Source organism: Furipterus horrens, unplaced genomic scaffold (assembly GCF_987537825.1).
Source record: "Furipterus horrens unplaced genomic scaffold, mFurHor1.1.pri manual_scaffold_6, whole genome shotgun sequence".
In the NCBI taxonomy this organism is placed as follows: Eukaryota; Metazoa; Chordata; class Mammalia; order Chiroptera; family Furipteridae; genus Furipterus; species Furipterus horrens.
The window spans coordinates 16,678,313-16,692,971 of NW_028327176.1; the positions used below are offsets into that span (position 1 = coordinate 16,678,313).

The 14,659-nt window shown below is 56.2% G+C and overlaps 2 protein-coding genes across 9 annotated transcripts in view; one reads left to right on the top strand and one right to left on the bottom strand.

The window, feature by feature from the left end:
* Window positions 1-11,823, top strand: part of OTOF (otoferlin) — a 90,364-nt gene extending 78,541 nt beyond the window's left edge. For both annotated transcript variants that reach the window (XM_090281058.1, XM_090281057.1), the window contains 15 exons: window positions 180-311; window positions 2,204-2,270; window positions 3,044-3,183; window positions 3,309-3,443; window positions 3,831-3,968; window positions 4,218-4,345; window positions 4,456-4,626; window positions 5,234-5,394; window positions 6,064-6,206; window positions 6,563-6,651; window positions 8,058-8,156; window positions 8,286-8,527; window positions 8,673-8,851; window positions 8,951-9,051; window positions 10,824-11,823. In XM_090281058.1, the coding sequence (XP_090137184.1) occupies window positions 180-311; window positions 2,204-2,270; window positions 3,044-3,183; window positions 3,309-3,443; window positions 3,831-3,968; window positions 4,218-4,345; window positions 4,456-4,626; window positions 5,234-5,394; window positions 6,064-6,206; window positions 6,563-6,651; window positions 8,058-8,156; window positions 8,286-8,527; window positions 8,673-8,851; window positions 8,951-9,051; window positions 10,824-11,004 (2,106 nt within the window). In that variant the 3' untranslated portion in view covers window positions 11,005-11,823. The remainder of the gene's footprint in view (window positions 1-179; window positions 312-2,203; window positions 2,271-3,043; window positions 3,184-3,308; window positions 3,444-3,830; window positions 3,969-4,217; window positions 4,346-4,455; window positions 4,627-5,233; window positions 5,395-6,063; window positions 6,207-6,562; window positions 6,652-8,057; window positions 8,157-8,285; window positions 8,528-8,672; window positions 8,852-8,950; window positions 9,052-10,823) is intronic.
* Window positions 11,824-12,327: 504 nt separating this feature from the next.
* The window catches only part of DRC1 (dynein regulatory complex subunit 1), a 34,113-nt gene continuing 31,781 nt past the window's right edge, over window positions 12,328-14,659 (bottom strand). For 3 of the 7 annotated variants that reach the window (XM_090281060.1, XM_090281061.1, XM_090281059.1), the window contains 3 exons: window positions 14,404-14,547; window positions 13,726-13,828; window positions 12,328-12,565 (listed from right to left, as the gene is read on the bottom strand). In XM_090281060.1, coding sequence (XP_090137186.1) covers window positions 12,497-12,565; window positions 13,726-13,828; window positions 14,404-14,547 — 316 coding nt within the window. In that variant the 3' untranslated portion in view covers window positions 12,328-12,496. The other 4 variants (XM_090281063.1, XM_090281062.1, XM_090281066.1 and 1 more) reach the window with 4 other exon arrangements.

Here is a 14,659-nt window from a genome sequence, read left to right on the forward strand (position 1 = left end):
CCCCACGAGACAGAGCCCTGCCCCTCTGACAGTGGTGGCCCCTCAGAGCCCCATGGAGCCCAGGGCTTCCCAGGAGCAGATGGTCAGAAGGGATGGGGGACCCCCGGACTGTCCGGCACCGTGGCAATGGCCAGGGTGCAGGCATGGATGCAGGACTCTTGACCAGACCAACCCTCCAGGCTGACGAGGAGAAGGAGAAGAAGAAGAAGAAGAAGAAGGGAAGTTCTGACGAGCCAGAGGAGGAGGAGCCGGATGAGAGCATGCTGGACTGGTGGTCCAAGTACTTTGCCTCCATTGACACCATGAAGGAGGTGAGGCCTCGGGCCTGCGCTAGGGGCTGAGCCGGAACTGGGCTGGGAGAGGTGACCCCCAGCTGCACATCAGGCCCTCTTTGCTGCTCCCCACCATGGCTAGCTCCTCCAGTCCATTAACATGAGCTTAGAACAGCCCTGTCTCACAGCCTTGACCTTCTGGCTTGGGACGCGCCTTTCCCAGCAGGGTGGTCCAGTCCACCTTCTCTTGCTCTCCTCTTGTCCTCGTTCATTCCTTTCATTAACACCCTTTGAATGTATACAAGCCAGACACCATCCTACGTGCTATGGGAGCCACAGGATAAGATGCCACACCTGCCCTGAGGAGCACTCTGTTTACTGGGCAAGGTGGACATGTAAACAGATACAGTTCAGCAGGATGGCAAAAGCAAATCAGTGCCTGCCAAGTCAGAGAAGGCTTCACAGAGGAGGTGACATTTGAGGAAGAGGAGAAACATGATCTAGACCAAAAAGGAACAACAACTTCACACCAGGACTTGCCCACCTTCATTCTGTTTTATGTGACACATCTCGGTCACTGTGGCCGTGCCGTGTTCTTCTCCTGTTGGTGTGCACATGGGTTCCGGCTGCTGAGCCAGAGAGCAAGTTGCAGAAGCACATTTCTCCTCTTCTTCATTGGTCTCTTCTCCACACTGCTTTCACTCCCTGCCTGATTGGCTGACTGAGAGGGACATGTGCCTCAGTTTCCTCAACTGAGCTGATCCAGCCACACCCTCTCCCCAGACCCTTTCTGTGGCCCAGGCTGTGTGTGATGTTTACCATCCACGTTAGAGCACAGGCCAAGCTGCTGCAGCAGGTTAGATCGGTGTAAACCAGAAAAAAGCTGGTATGGTGACTCGACAGTGTCAAGGACGAAGATACTGCCACCTTGTTAGCGTCCTCTGGATAGTTAGAGATGACACAGGGATGGGTAAAGAAAAGAAGATCACATGCCTTTCCTTCAAGGGCCCAACCCAGAAGTCACACATATTGGCCAGAACCTAGTCCCATAGCCACACATGGCTACGAGGGAGGCTGGGAAATGTGATCTTTAGCTAGGTTGGCTGTGTGCCAAGAAAAACTCCTCAAGAACAGGAAAGCAGAGAATTGGGGGACACTGAATAGTACCTTCTCCCACCATCAGCTCCTGGATTCAGGCTGGCCCAGCTGGAGCTTCAAGAGGCTGCCTGTTGCCTGCTTGTCTCTACTCCTGTAATTTGCTCAGGCTGCCACCAGGTGGCGGCAGTGCCAGGGTTGAAACCTAGTGATTTAGCTTCTAGTAGGTGGGGTGTGCTGAGGGAAGAAAATAAGCAGATTATTTTCTTCACTCAGTTATACTTTTCTATGTTAAAAAGTAGTAACAACCCCTGGCTGGTGTGGCTGGCTCAGTGTATTGAGCACCGGTCTGTGAACTGAAAGGTCACTGGTTTGATTCCCAGTCGGGGCACATTCCTGGGTTGCAGACCAGGTAGGTCCCCAGTTGGGGGTGTGCAAGAGGCAACCAATGTATCTCTTGCATATTGATGTTTCTCTCCCTCTCTTTCTCTCTCCCTCTGACTTCCCCTCTCTCCAAAAAAAAAAAAAAAAAAAAGGTAAATACATAAAAATCTTTTAAAAAACACGTTTAAAAAATTAATAGCAATATAACAATAAAACATTAAAAGACATTATATTTTTAATGATGCATAATTTAAAGAATCATAGAGCCCTAACACATCATATACATTGTTAAGACACTTAAGGCAATACACATGATGGTTTATAACCCAGTAGGGAAGACTTTCTGTTTCTAGCACATTTAAGACTGGTCTGAGACCACGGTGGGGCACAGGGGTAATAGGCCCCTCCCCAGGAAGCCCACCTTCCCTCTTCCTCATCTCATCTTTTGGCAGCAACTTCGACAGCAAGATGCCTCAGGAATGGACTTGGACGAGAAGGAGGACATGGACAACCCTGAGGGTGAGTCCTGGAGCCTTGGATCTCTGCCCCGGCCCTGCCCGCAGGTGGCCGGCTCCCCTGCCTGCCACACCAGCTGCTTCTCTTTCTCCCTCCCATGGACCACACAGCTGCAGCAGCCAAGGGCAGATATTGTCAGGCACCCCTGGGCACCAGCACGCAGGCTTAGGCCCATATCCAGAGTGCTTTGCACTCTGACCAGCTCAACAACCACAGTGATGGACAGACATTTAGAGCCACAGAACAGAAGAGCTGGAACGGATCTCATAGCTCATCTTACCCAGCATTTTCCAGTCCTTTTCCATGGAACTATGTTAATGGGTATCCTAGAGGGAAGCAAGGGTTGTGTGATTCAATGCAAAAAATAAGTCTTCTGGTGTAGGACTTCTTGGTGACTTTCCTATACAAATGTTATTTTAAGTCTCTAGAAGGAAGATATAGAATACTTCCCCAACATATCTGACCATGATACCTCTTTTTCTAAAGCATTACAAGCAGACTGAGGCCAGAGAAGAAAGTGAGCAGCTTCCATGCCCTGCTCTGTCAAAGGGCATGACAGCAGTCTTTGTACACACTCCCAGCATGACCTTCCTGGGCACCTGCACCCATGTGGGGCGTGCATGCCCAGGAGTATTGTCTGCACTTTACAGCTGAGTGCACAGAGACTGGCCAAGTGAAATTAGCAAAGCAAATTAGCAGCAGAGCTGGATCTCCAGCCATCCTGCTCCATCGCTCTGCCCCAGACTGATGAGGCCTCCTTTTCTGTCTCTGGTCAGCCCTGAAGGGGCTGATGAAGGGTAAGGAGAAGGCAAAGGCTGCAAAGGAGGAGAAGAAGAAGAGAAACCAGAGTCCCGGCAGCCCTGGCCAGGGGTCTGAAGCCCCTGAGAAGAAGAAACCCAAGATTGATGAGCTCAAGGTAAGGGTTTGGTACACACCCTGCCAAGGGGTGTGGGGTCACACCTGGGGGCATGAGGTGGCAGATGGGACAAGAGGGAGGCCAGTGGACAGGCCATGTCCCCTGAATGGCTTGGCCTGGCTCAGGTGTACCCCAGGGAGCTGGAGTCAGAGTTTGACAACTTCGAGGACTGGCTGCACACCTTCAACCTGCTTCGGGGCAAGACAGGGGACGACGAGGACGGCTCCACCGAGGAGGAGCGCATTGTAGGCCGGTTCAAGGTCAGGAGAGGAACAGGGCTTAGCCCCCAAGCCCCAGGCCCTGAACCCTGAGTCCCGGGTGCCCCTACGCCCCCCACCCCCGCACCAGCCTGAGCCCAGGGCTGACAGTCACGTGAAACTGTCAGCTGTACTGATTGGTCAAATATGAAAGTGCTTCCATGCTAATTGATGAAGAGCATCTGTCCTGAGGGCCAACCCAAGTGGCCTCCTTTCACCTCCGCCACTGCCCCAACCACTCCTTTCAGAAGCCCTAGACCTCCCCATAATTCAGCAACCAAGGAGTTATGGCCCTGCCACAGCAAGGTGCAGACTGTTGGCTGTTCTGAATGCCATGCGTACCTGTGCTGATAGAAACCTGCGCCCTGACACACACTTGCCTTGCCCCAGGGCTCCCTCTGCATGTACAAAGTGCCACTCCCAGATGATGTGACCCGGGAAGCTGGCTACGACCCCACCTTTGGAATGTTCCAGGGCATCCCCAGCAATGAGCCCATCAACGTGCTGGTCCGAGTCTATGTGGTCCGGGTGAGATGCCCCTCGCACCCTCTCCCTGTTGCCCAGTCCTCTTGCCCACAGACAGCCCCTGACTGGGAGGCTTCTGAAGGTCATCAGGTCTAGTTCCCATCCTCTAGAGAAGAGGAAGCCGAGGCTCAGAGAGGGGCACACAGCAAGAGTCCTGCCTCCGATCCAGTGCTCCTACCCTCAAGGGACTATCAGGGAGCAGAGGAGGGGGGTGTGGGGAGCCTGCTCAGGAGCACCCCTCCCCCATCTCAGGCCACAGACCTGCACCCCGCAGACATCAACGGCAAAGCTGACCCCTACATCGCCATCCGACTGGGCAAGACTGACATCCGGGACAAGGAGAACTACATCTCCAAGCAGCTCAACCCTGTCTTTGGGAAGTAAGGCCTCCCGGTGGCCTCCCACCTGCGCCCCAGCTTCTCCAGCCCAGACCCCCTCCCTCTCACCCTGCTTCACCCTCAACCATTTTTCTCAACCTCCACACTGCCAGGTCCTTTGATATCGAAGCATCCTTCCCCATGGAATCCATGCTGACGGTATCCGTGTACGACTGGGACCTGGTCGGCACTGATGACCTCATCGGGGAAACCAAGATCGACCTGGAGAACCGCTTCTACAGCAAGCACCGCGCCACCTGTGGCATCGCCCGCACCTACTCCATGTGCGTGGGGCGGGGCGGGCCCACCTGCTGTACCTTGTCTCTAAAAATGAGAGTCAGAGCGTGCGGTTTGGGAAGGTAGACATTTTACAGTTTCTGTTCCAGGCCAGGCCTGTAGCCCTGCAGGCTCTGGGCACAGCCTTCAGAGGCCAGGACAAGGAGAGAGCCACCAGCAGGCTCCAGGACAAGGAGGCAGGGCAAAAAGAGAAAAGTGGGCTGGGAGGAGAGGTGGCACTGTGCCCTAGGAAGAGTCCATTGGGGACCTGGCCAGTCTGCCACTGACAGGCTATGTGATCCTGGTTACGTCCCTTAGCCTCTCTGGTTATCCATTTCTTCATGGGAGTCTTTGAGGTCTGAGAAAAGTGGACACCATAGCAGAGACTGGATGCTCATCCTGGCAACACTGCGCACCTGGGGCCAGAGCTCGGGGCAGGAGGGAATCAGCCTCCAGAAACCCGAGCACCTCAGGGGAGGCTGGAGCCTAGGATGGGGCCCACTTGCTGACATAGAGCAATAGACAGTTTAAGAGAACAGGGCATAACCAGCTGCACCTGGGAATGGCCCAGCCCCACCCTGAGCCGCACCACACCTGTGTGCCCCCCTCCCACAGACATGGCTACAATATCTGGCGGGACCCCATGAAGCCCAGCCAGATCCTGAGCCGCCTCTGCAAGGAGGGCAAAGTGGATGGCCCCCACTTTGGGCCCCCTGGGAGAGTGAAGGTGTCCAACCGAGTCTTCACTGGGCCCTCTGAGATGGAGGATGAGAACGGTAATGGGACGCTGGATGCAGCCACAAGGGTATCAGAGGTCAAGGAGAGCACTGAACTTACCTCTAACGGGACCTTGAGGCCTCGTCCAGGGTGTCCTCAGTCTGGGCCTAGTGACCCTCTGCACATCAGCCCGGAGTCCCGTCCTGTCTGCCCAGCCTCTGCCCCTCCTCCCCTTGCTACGAAGTGCTTGCCTGCCTGGTGCCCCCTTGCTCCTTCTCAGCATCCCTGTGGGCTAGGGAGGATCTCCCCATTGTATAGCTGAGGAAACTGAGGCCCAGAGAGTTTAGTGACTTGTCCAAGGTCACGTGACTCCAAGCCCTGCAAGCTCTGCACTGCTTTACCTGCATGGCCCTTCCCAGAGAATCAGGAGGACCTGTGCAGGGAACTCCAGCTGAACATCTTCACAGCGCTGGGACAGGAAGTGGATTCTTCCCTGCCCCTCCCTCAACTTCATACCCCCTGAGGATTCTCTGGTCAGGTTCCCCAGGAAGAGGAAACCCAAGGAACCAGACCTCCCTGGGCCCTGTGGGACAGCTGAGGACTTGGGCAAGCCACTTCTCCCACTGTGCCTCAGTCTTCCCAACAGTAAAATGGGTGGTCTAGTGATGGCCCAGCACAGGCCTTGTCTGCTGAGTACAGATGTGCAGCTGACACGCTGGCCCCCACAGGTCAGAGGAGACCCACAGACGAGCACGTGGCGCTGAGTGCCCTGCGGCACTGGGAGGACATCCCGAGAGTGGGCTGCCGCCTGGTGCCAGAACACGTGGAGACTCGACCACTGCTCAACCCTGACAAGCCGGGCATCGAGCAGGTGACTCCCCTGAGGTTCTTTGGTATCTGGGAGCAGGGAGTCCCTGCCTGGGTCCATAAAACAGATCCTCATGCTATTGGCTGCATTCCCAAAGCCTGGTGGCACCTCCCCACCGTGGCCCTTCACAATACCTCCAGTGGCACATGTCTTTGCCTTGAGTGAGAACCATATCAGCTCAGGTGGAGACCTGTGGTGTCTCCCATAGAACCTGTGATTGGCTATTGATGATGTCATAGGAATTCCTGGCATCCAAGGATGAAAACTGATAAAATGGGTCCTGACAGGACAAAGGATGGGAGGGAGAGGAGAGCGATGGAGGAGTTGTGGGGAGACCTGCCATGCCCCGTCTTCCTCAGGGCCGCCTGGAGCTGTGGGTGGACATGTTCCCCATGGACATGCCGGCCCCCGGGACACCTTTGGACATCTCCCCACGGAAACCCAAGAAGTGAGCTGCTGGGGCCCAGCCCCACTCCTTCCCTGCCCCCATCCCTCACATATGCCTGATCACCTGGGTAAGGGTCAGTCCGCATTCCCCATGTGGCCTTGTGATGGGAACTAACCAACCATCAAAAGAGTTGTGGGGCCTGCCTGTGGCGGGCCACCTTTGCTGAAGCAGGAGCCACAGCCCCCACTGTGAGGTCAGTGAGTACATATGCCAGCCCCCAACAGCGGACTTGGACCAAAATGTGGGTTCCCATACACGATACCTCTCTCACACAAGACACCGACCCCTGAGAGCCTGCTCCACCTCTCTGACAGTTCCCACACCAGGCTGTCATTAAGCTCTGCCAGGTTTTATTTAAAGCACCTGCCAATGAAATGAGCAGGAGTAAGTGCCCAGAAGAAGCAGGAGGAGGGTAGACTGGAAAGAGCCCTGGATCAGGAGCCAAGCCAGCTGCCTGTCCTAGGTGACCCTGGCCAAGTCACCTTGCCTCCCTGGTCCTTAATTTTCCCATCTGTAAAGTGGCAAGATCAAGTTACTGCCAGCTGTGATGCCCTCAGAGCCTGGAATCAGGGCCAGCTTCATGGACGTAGGGATGCGCACAGGGGCCCACATTCAGGGGCACCCCATCCTCACTCCAACCTGATAATCTTGAAAATATTAATGCTTTTTTTAACAAGGAGCCTCATGGTTCCATTTTGCACTGGGCGGACAGGTTATGCAGACAATTGTGCCTGAAATAGCCTCCCCCTGAGGCCACGAGTGTGCTGTTCCAGGACTACCACTAGGGGTCACCCCAACCCATGTGTCATGGGACTTGCAGTCCAGGGCATAACTCTCAACCAGGCTCCTAGGAATTTTTAGTGACTCAACCTCACTCCTAAAGGTTGAAATGTAACTACCTCATTTCATTTTGAAGGGAAAATCCTCTTTGGGGACAAGGACATAAGGAAACTAGATTCCATGGGCATCCATTACTGGCTGCTGGGCTTAAGCGTAATTGCTATTAGAACTGGAATGGAGCTCTGGCCACTGGAGACAGGGAGCTTGCTCCTGACGCTCTGGGCCTCTAGTCAGCAGCTGGGCCCTGCCCGTCTCTGCCCTGCACCAGCCTCCCTGGCCAGGAGTGTGCTCTGGGTCTTCGCATTCTAGCCAGACTGGCTTCCCCGGGGGCAGCAGCCTCTCTCCTCACAACAGCTATCCTGACTGGCTGGCCCGCTCTCGTCCAGGGATCCACCACCTCCCCTCCCTCTCTATTCTCTCAGCTCCACCTGCCCAGGCCCCGTGCTCACCCCAAGTACCCAGGACATCTCTCAGTCATCTTATCTCCAGTCCCCTGCCCATCCCAGCCCCAAGACCCTGCAGTAACCCATGTCCTGTGATGCTAATCAGCCTTTCTCCCTGCCCAGGTATGAGCTACGGGTCATCGTGTGGAACACGGATGAGGTGGTCCTAGAGGACGACGACTTCTTCACTGGGGAGAAGTCCAGTGACATTTTTGTGCGAGGGTGGGTGAGAGGTCCCTGGCAGGGAGAGGGCTAAGCAGAGTGAGCCCACCTTCCTAGGGGGTAGGAGCGGAGGGGGGGACAACAGGGGTGTGACGTGGCTGCAGTTCTGGAGCAGGTGGCTCCCTGCAGGTGGCTGAAGGGCCAGCAGGAGGACAAGCAGGACACGGACGTCCACTACCACTCCCTGACCGGAGAGGGCAACTTCAACTGGCGCTACATCTTCCCCTTTGACTACCTGGCTGCCGAGGAAAAGATCGTCATCTCCAAAAAGGAGTCTATGTTCTCCTGGGATGAGACTGAATACAAGATCCCAGCTCGGCTCACCCTGCAGATCTGGGATGCTGACCACTTCTCCGCTGATGACTTCCTGGGTGCAGGGCTGGGCGGGGTTCAGGGACTGGGTCCCAGAATGGAGGGGACAGGGAAGGGGGAGGTAGGGACAGGGAGAGCCCACTCTGGGTACGGGGTGGGGTCATTCCAGCTGGTCTGTTAGCGCTGACTCTGAGGTTATCACAGGGGCCATCGAGCTGGACCTGAACCGGTTCCCACGGGGCGCGAAGACAGCCAAGCAGTGTACCATGGAGATGGCCACGGGGGAGGTGGATGTGCCCCTGGTTTCCATCTTTAAGCAGAAACGTGTCAAAGGCTGGTGGCCCCTCCTGGCCCGTGATGAGAATGACGAGTTTGAGCTCACGGTGGGCACCACCGAGGCTAGGGTGATGGGCAGGGCCAGACCAGTGCTGGGTGTCGGGCACCTGGCTCGGACCTTGGGACAGTCCTCTTCTTTTCTGCAGGGCAAGGTGGAGGCAGAACTGCATCTCCTGACAGCTGAAGAGGCAGAGAAGAATCCAGTGGGCCTTGCCCGCAATGAACCTGACCCCCTAGAGAAACCCAAGTAAGTGTCCTGCCACCCAGAGCCCCTTCCACACTGGTCCCTGGGAGTATGGAATAGGGAAGAGGGGCCAGAACCTTCTGGTCTTCTTGCCCCCACTCTGTAGGCACCCCTACCCTCTTATCCCTTCCTGGAGTTTCTCAGCCCAGGGTGGCACCCACTTGGCCAAGCCCCCACAACACTCTCTGAGCCTTCACCCTCTGCAGCCTTTCTCCGTGCTCCCCCTGCTTCTCTTGCTGCTCCAGCCGGCCAGACACGAGCTTCATCTGGTTCTTGAACCCTCTCAAGTCTGCCCGCTACTTCCTGTGGCACACGTATCGCTGGCTGCTCCTCAAACTGCTGCTGCTCCTGCTGCTGCTCCTCCTCTTCGCTCTTTTCCTCTACTCTGTGCCTGGCTACCTGGTCAAGAAGATCCTTGGGGCCTGAGCCCAGCATCCTCCTGGGTCTGGTACTCCTCCCTTCTTTCTCTGGACCTAGGGCTCATGAGCTTGACAGCATGTGCAATGCACACAAGCATACATACAGACACATAACTGCACACACACAATTGCACACATACATGCACAGGAAATTTCAAGCTTTCAAATGGTTTCATAGGCTCTCAGAACTGGAAATGACTGTTCTACATGATTACATGGACCAGAGAGGTGAAGTAACTTGCCCAAGGTCCCCTGGCAAATTGGGGTAGAGCTAGGACTCAGCCTAGGTTCTCAAGCTGCCAGTCCTGCATTCTTCAAACCACACCTTGTCCTCTCCCAGTGACATTCCTGACAGACTAACCCAGCTCCACTGGCAGAAAGAAGCTGAGATATGGACAGGGAACGGGGAAAGGGTTTGGCTAGGCTTAGCCAGCAAGTCCTGAGTAGTTCCTGCGGTGGCCACCTGCCAACCCACAGCCCTTTTCCACTCCGCAGGACAGTCAGTAGCTCCATCCAGTTCCACATCTCAGTAGCCAACACTTGCTGACACCCGCTTGGTGCCAGGCACTGTGCTGAGAGCTTCGTCCTTCCTGCCTCACTTCAGCCTGTCGCCTACCGCTCTACTGTTCCCTCATTGTATAAACGAGGGCTGAGGCTCAAAGAGGTGCTGAGTGGCATGTCCCAGCTGGGGCTGGACCAAGGTGCCCTGCACCCACGCCCCATTCTGCAGCCCCACCTGCTCTAGGGGGTGCAGCCGCATCCTCCAGGAGTTGGCAGGGCAAGGCTCTGAAAAAGCACATTCAATACTTTAATTTTATAGCTTAACATTTTGCAAAACCTACTGTAACACAAGCAACAGAATGTAAAGCTCGACAAGCACTTCTTGGCTGGGAGGCCACACAGAAGGTAGAGCAGTGGGCATGTCAGCGAGGGTGGCATGTGCCCCTGGGGCTCCTGAGGCCTTGGCAGTTTATGGTCATCAGAAGGGGGGAAGGCTGAGAAACCCTGATCTCACAGAGAGAGAACATGGGGCAGCAATGGACCCCATACAAAGAACTGCTCAATGCAATCAGCACTGCCTGGGGCTGCAGCTGCCAGTGTTCAGGTAGAGTCTCATGGCCACCCAGTGGCCAGAAATGCCACCTAGACCGCGGAGGGAGGCTGGGACACCAGAGGGTCCTGCAAATGGGAATGTAGGCATCAAACCTGGGGCTTAGAATGGGCTCAAATCCTGCCTCCGGTACTCACTACTTTGGGGACCAGGGCCATGACAGGGTGTCTTGGGGTCTGTTAGGGCGGAGGGGATGGGGGACCCTGGGAGGTGCCCACTGCCTGACTGCAGCTCCCCTCCCCCAGCCGGCCCGACACTGCCTTCGTCTGGTTCCTCAACCCGCTCAAGTCCATCAAGTACCTCATCTGCACGCGGTACAAGTGGCTCATCATCAAGATCGTGCTGGCGCTGCTGGCGCTGCTCATGCTGGGCCTCTTCCTCTACAGCCTCCCGGGCTACATGGTCAAGAAGCTCCTAGGGGCATGAAGTCCCCACAGCCTCCCTGCAGCTCCTCTCTGGGGCCTGTGTGTTTGCCCCGCCCCTGGCGTGGACTTTCCAGACTCCCTGGGGCGGAGAGTGTGCCTGAGAAGCCCTGTGTCTGTCCTTCAGGCCTCAGGTCCCAGGAGCCCGTCTTCTGCTGGCTGGGCTGGTGATGCCCCACTGCCCGTCCTTTCCTCCACAGGCTTGCGCTTGCCGGGTCCTGCCCCTCGGTTCCCTGCCTGTGGGGTTGGCGTGTAGGCAGGGCCTGGGGTCTGCCCCAGCCTGCTAAGGCACCACCCTTCCTCAGGCCCTGGCTCCGAAGAAGCCACCCCAAACCCTTCCCCAGACCTCCCAGTCAAGGACTAAAGTTTTAATGAAATTAACAGAGAATCACTAGCCAGTGCCCAGAGGTTTGAAAACAATGAATGAGCAAAGGGCATCCCCTTCCTCTCCCCCAGACACAACCCTGAGGGTGCCTGCTTCTGCCCCTGCACACTCCATGGGGCGCCTCCTCCTGCCCAGGCAGCACCCAGATGGGGACTTGTGGGTTTTTAATCTATTCTCAGAGCTGCTTCTGCCCGGGCTAGTGCCCGCAAGCCTAGCCGAGGGGCAGTGAGGTGAACCCCTGTGCCCTCCCCACCGCCCCAGGCAGCCCCTGCCCTCCCCGCGCCTGCACAGCCGGCCCTCCCAGGCCCTCCAGTTGCAGCCAGGAGTTTGTACTTGGAAGTGCTGCCCCCTGCCTGCCTGTGTGAGCTGGGTTTCTCTTGGCTGTTTTTCCTTTCTTGCGTGGTGATTTTTCTCTTAATAAAAGAAATCAAACACTGAGCTGACAAGTCTGCTCAGGTGGGGGGATTGGTGTGGGGCGCAGGGCCAGTGGGCACTCTGAGGTTGGCAAACTCTGTGCCAGCTGGCCCCTCTGGCATCTCCTTTGGGTGGCCTCAGGGCCCAGGGTCCAGGGCAGGCCTGAGGCATAGGGCCACCTGTCCAGGCTGCCCACAGGAGGGGCCTTATGCTACAGCCCAGGGGACACAGCAGGGTGCACCCAAGGGCCCCAAAAGCTCACCAAAAGGGTCCCGCTGCAGGCCCAATGACAGTCTGAAAGCTGAGGACCACAAACACAGCCCCAAATTTCCAGCTTCCATGCTTAGATACTAGCTGCCCCCCAAAACAATAAAGGGGCCCCATGCCACTGCCTGACCTCATCTCACAGCACTGTGCCTGGTCTCATGCCACAGTCCGAGGCTGGGGACAAAGTCCTCTCATGACACAGAGGTGGGGATAGGGGCCTGTGTCTCACTGGACCTGTCCTCTTTAAAAAGATTTCGCCACAGCTTTTTAATGACTTTAATCATGAGTAGGACACAGGTAACTCCTCTTCTCACTTTACAGTGGCAGCTCTGGGGAATGCCGAGTGTGTGCATCCTGCAGCTCCCGGGTGGCTTGCGCCGGCCCCCACACCAACACCAACACCAGGGTCCGCTCTAATACAGCACCTGCTTCAGGTCTGGTTCAGTTTTGTGGGCATCTGCAACACCTGAGTTGGAGGAACTTGCAGTTCCGAGTTTATCTGGAAAAAGAGGGAGTGAAGGTCATTACCTTTTCCCCAGGGGCTCCTTCTTTGTGACCTCTGGGGGTCAGGTGCACTTGCTGACTCTCCCACAGGCCTCTGCATCGCTCCATGTGTTTCCTCCCCATGCTTCCAGATGTCTAGGAAAGCCCACGTCTGCCTTCTCCAGAAGACAAGTTCCTGGGCTTCTTGTTCGGCTTGTGCTCCCGTGAGCTGACCTCTGTGGGTGTTCCTAACCTTCCACTATGATCCATTCTCTCAAATTCTCTCCCCCTCTTCACTTGCCATCCCATCCCCCAGACTAACCCTGTGCTTCCCCTTATCCCCACAGCCCCCCATCCTCCTGTACACAGCAGCATCGATGGAATGGTGGACCACATGGTCCCCAATGTCTGAGTGACACCCAAGCTTATCCGTCCCCTGTCCAGATGTAGCCTGGGGCCTGAGACCACACAGGACCACACAGCACCAGGGCCTGGCTTGTGGCTGGCCTGTCACCTCTCACACACACGGCTGATGGCAGAGGCACTATGCCCAGCCCAGTGTCATGACCCTCCTGGTCCATAGCCTCAGCACCACACAAAGGACACCCCACCAGCAAATCAGAGCCAGCGGCTAACTGTACTATGAACCAAAGGGAGCAGAGACGGTGAAATTCCTCCTCTTGTCAGGCCACGGGGAAGTTGCCCAACTATCGCTGGAGTGGGCATAAGTGGGGTCCCGGGAATACCTGCCCCCATTGGAGCCTCCTCTGCCCATCTCACGTGGCAGGCCAGACAACCTGGGCCAGCAGAGCGGGAAGAGCCTGTGCTCTGGGCAATCGCAGAGTCTCCAGGTTTTGATTCTCCTTTTTGGAAAAGGGGGAGAATCATTTCTTCCCTCTCTTCCTCACAGACTGGCTGTCAGGACCGAAAAAGAAAGCTCATCTGGAAGGGCTCAGCCAGCTGTCACACAGTGTTGCTCTGGCCCTGCTTCCAACAGTGGTCCAAAGAGTAGCTGATGCCCAGAACCTCGGGTGTCACGGACAACATGGCAACCCACATCTCAAAGCGCGCTTGCCTTGGGCAGGGGAGGGAGCTCCTCATTTCCTAATATCACTCTACCTCTGCACCCACCCCCTGCCTCCTGCCCACCCGCCTTGGAGGGTCCCCATCACCCACCTTGGAGTGTAGATACTGCTGCAGCAGCATCTGGAGCTCTGTGTTCTGCTTCTCCAGAGCGCTGTTTTCCATCAGCAGCTTGGCCCTCTGGGTCAGGACGAGGCTTTGGGCAGAAAAATTGGTGAGATGTCCATGGGTTCCTCCATCCTCTACCAAAGATCTCAATGTTTCTGTTCTGGCTAGAGGTGGAAGAGGACCCCAGAAGCCGCACCCTCCAGGGCAGCCCTCCTGCTCGGAATGAGCCAGGTTAGCGGGAATAGCAAAAAGCAAAGCCGTGGCTGGTGCAGCTCAGTGGATTGCGCATTGGCCTGCAAACCGAAAGGTCACAAGTTCGATTCCCAGTCAGGGCACATGCCTGGGTTGCAGGCCAGGTGCCCAGTTGGGGGCATGCAAGATCTTGGCAAATGATTGATGTATCTCTCACATATCAATGTTTCCCTCTCTTTCTCCCTTCCTTCCCCTCTCTAAAAGTAAATAAATGAAATCTTTAAAAAACAAAAACAAAAAGCAGGGCCAGGGGGGGCCAGTCGCCAGGACTGCACACCCCCAACAGGAGCTGACAAAGGAAGTGTCTGAGAGTTCATGGACAGGGAGGTGGCAAATGTGGCCCCTCCATGTGGGACCCTCCCCCACTGCCTGCCCAGCTCCCTCCTCCTGGGCCAGGACACACACACTCACTGGTATTTCTCCAAGGCTGTGTATAGACCATCCCAGAGGTTCTGCGTGCTCCGAGGGACCACAGTGGCCAGCGCCTTCCAGTACTCAGAGTCCTTGGAGTTATCACGCACATCCTTCAGCAACTTGACTGGTGCCCGAGAGTCCCTGAAGGTCAAGGGCACTGGTGCCATCAAGTCCACCTGGCCCCACCCAGACTCCCACTGCCAGTCACAGTGCCTGTCCCTCACAAACTTACTGCTTTCTCACCTGTCACCTT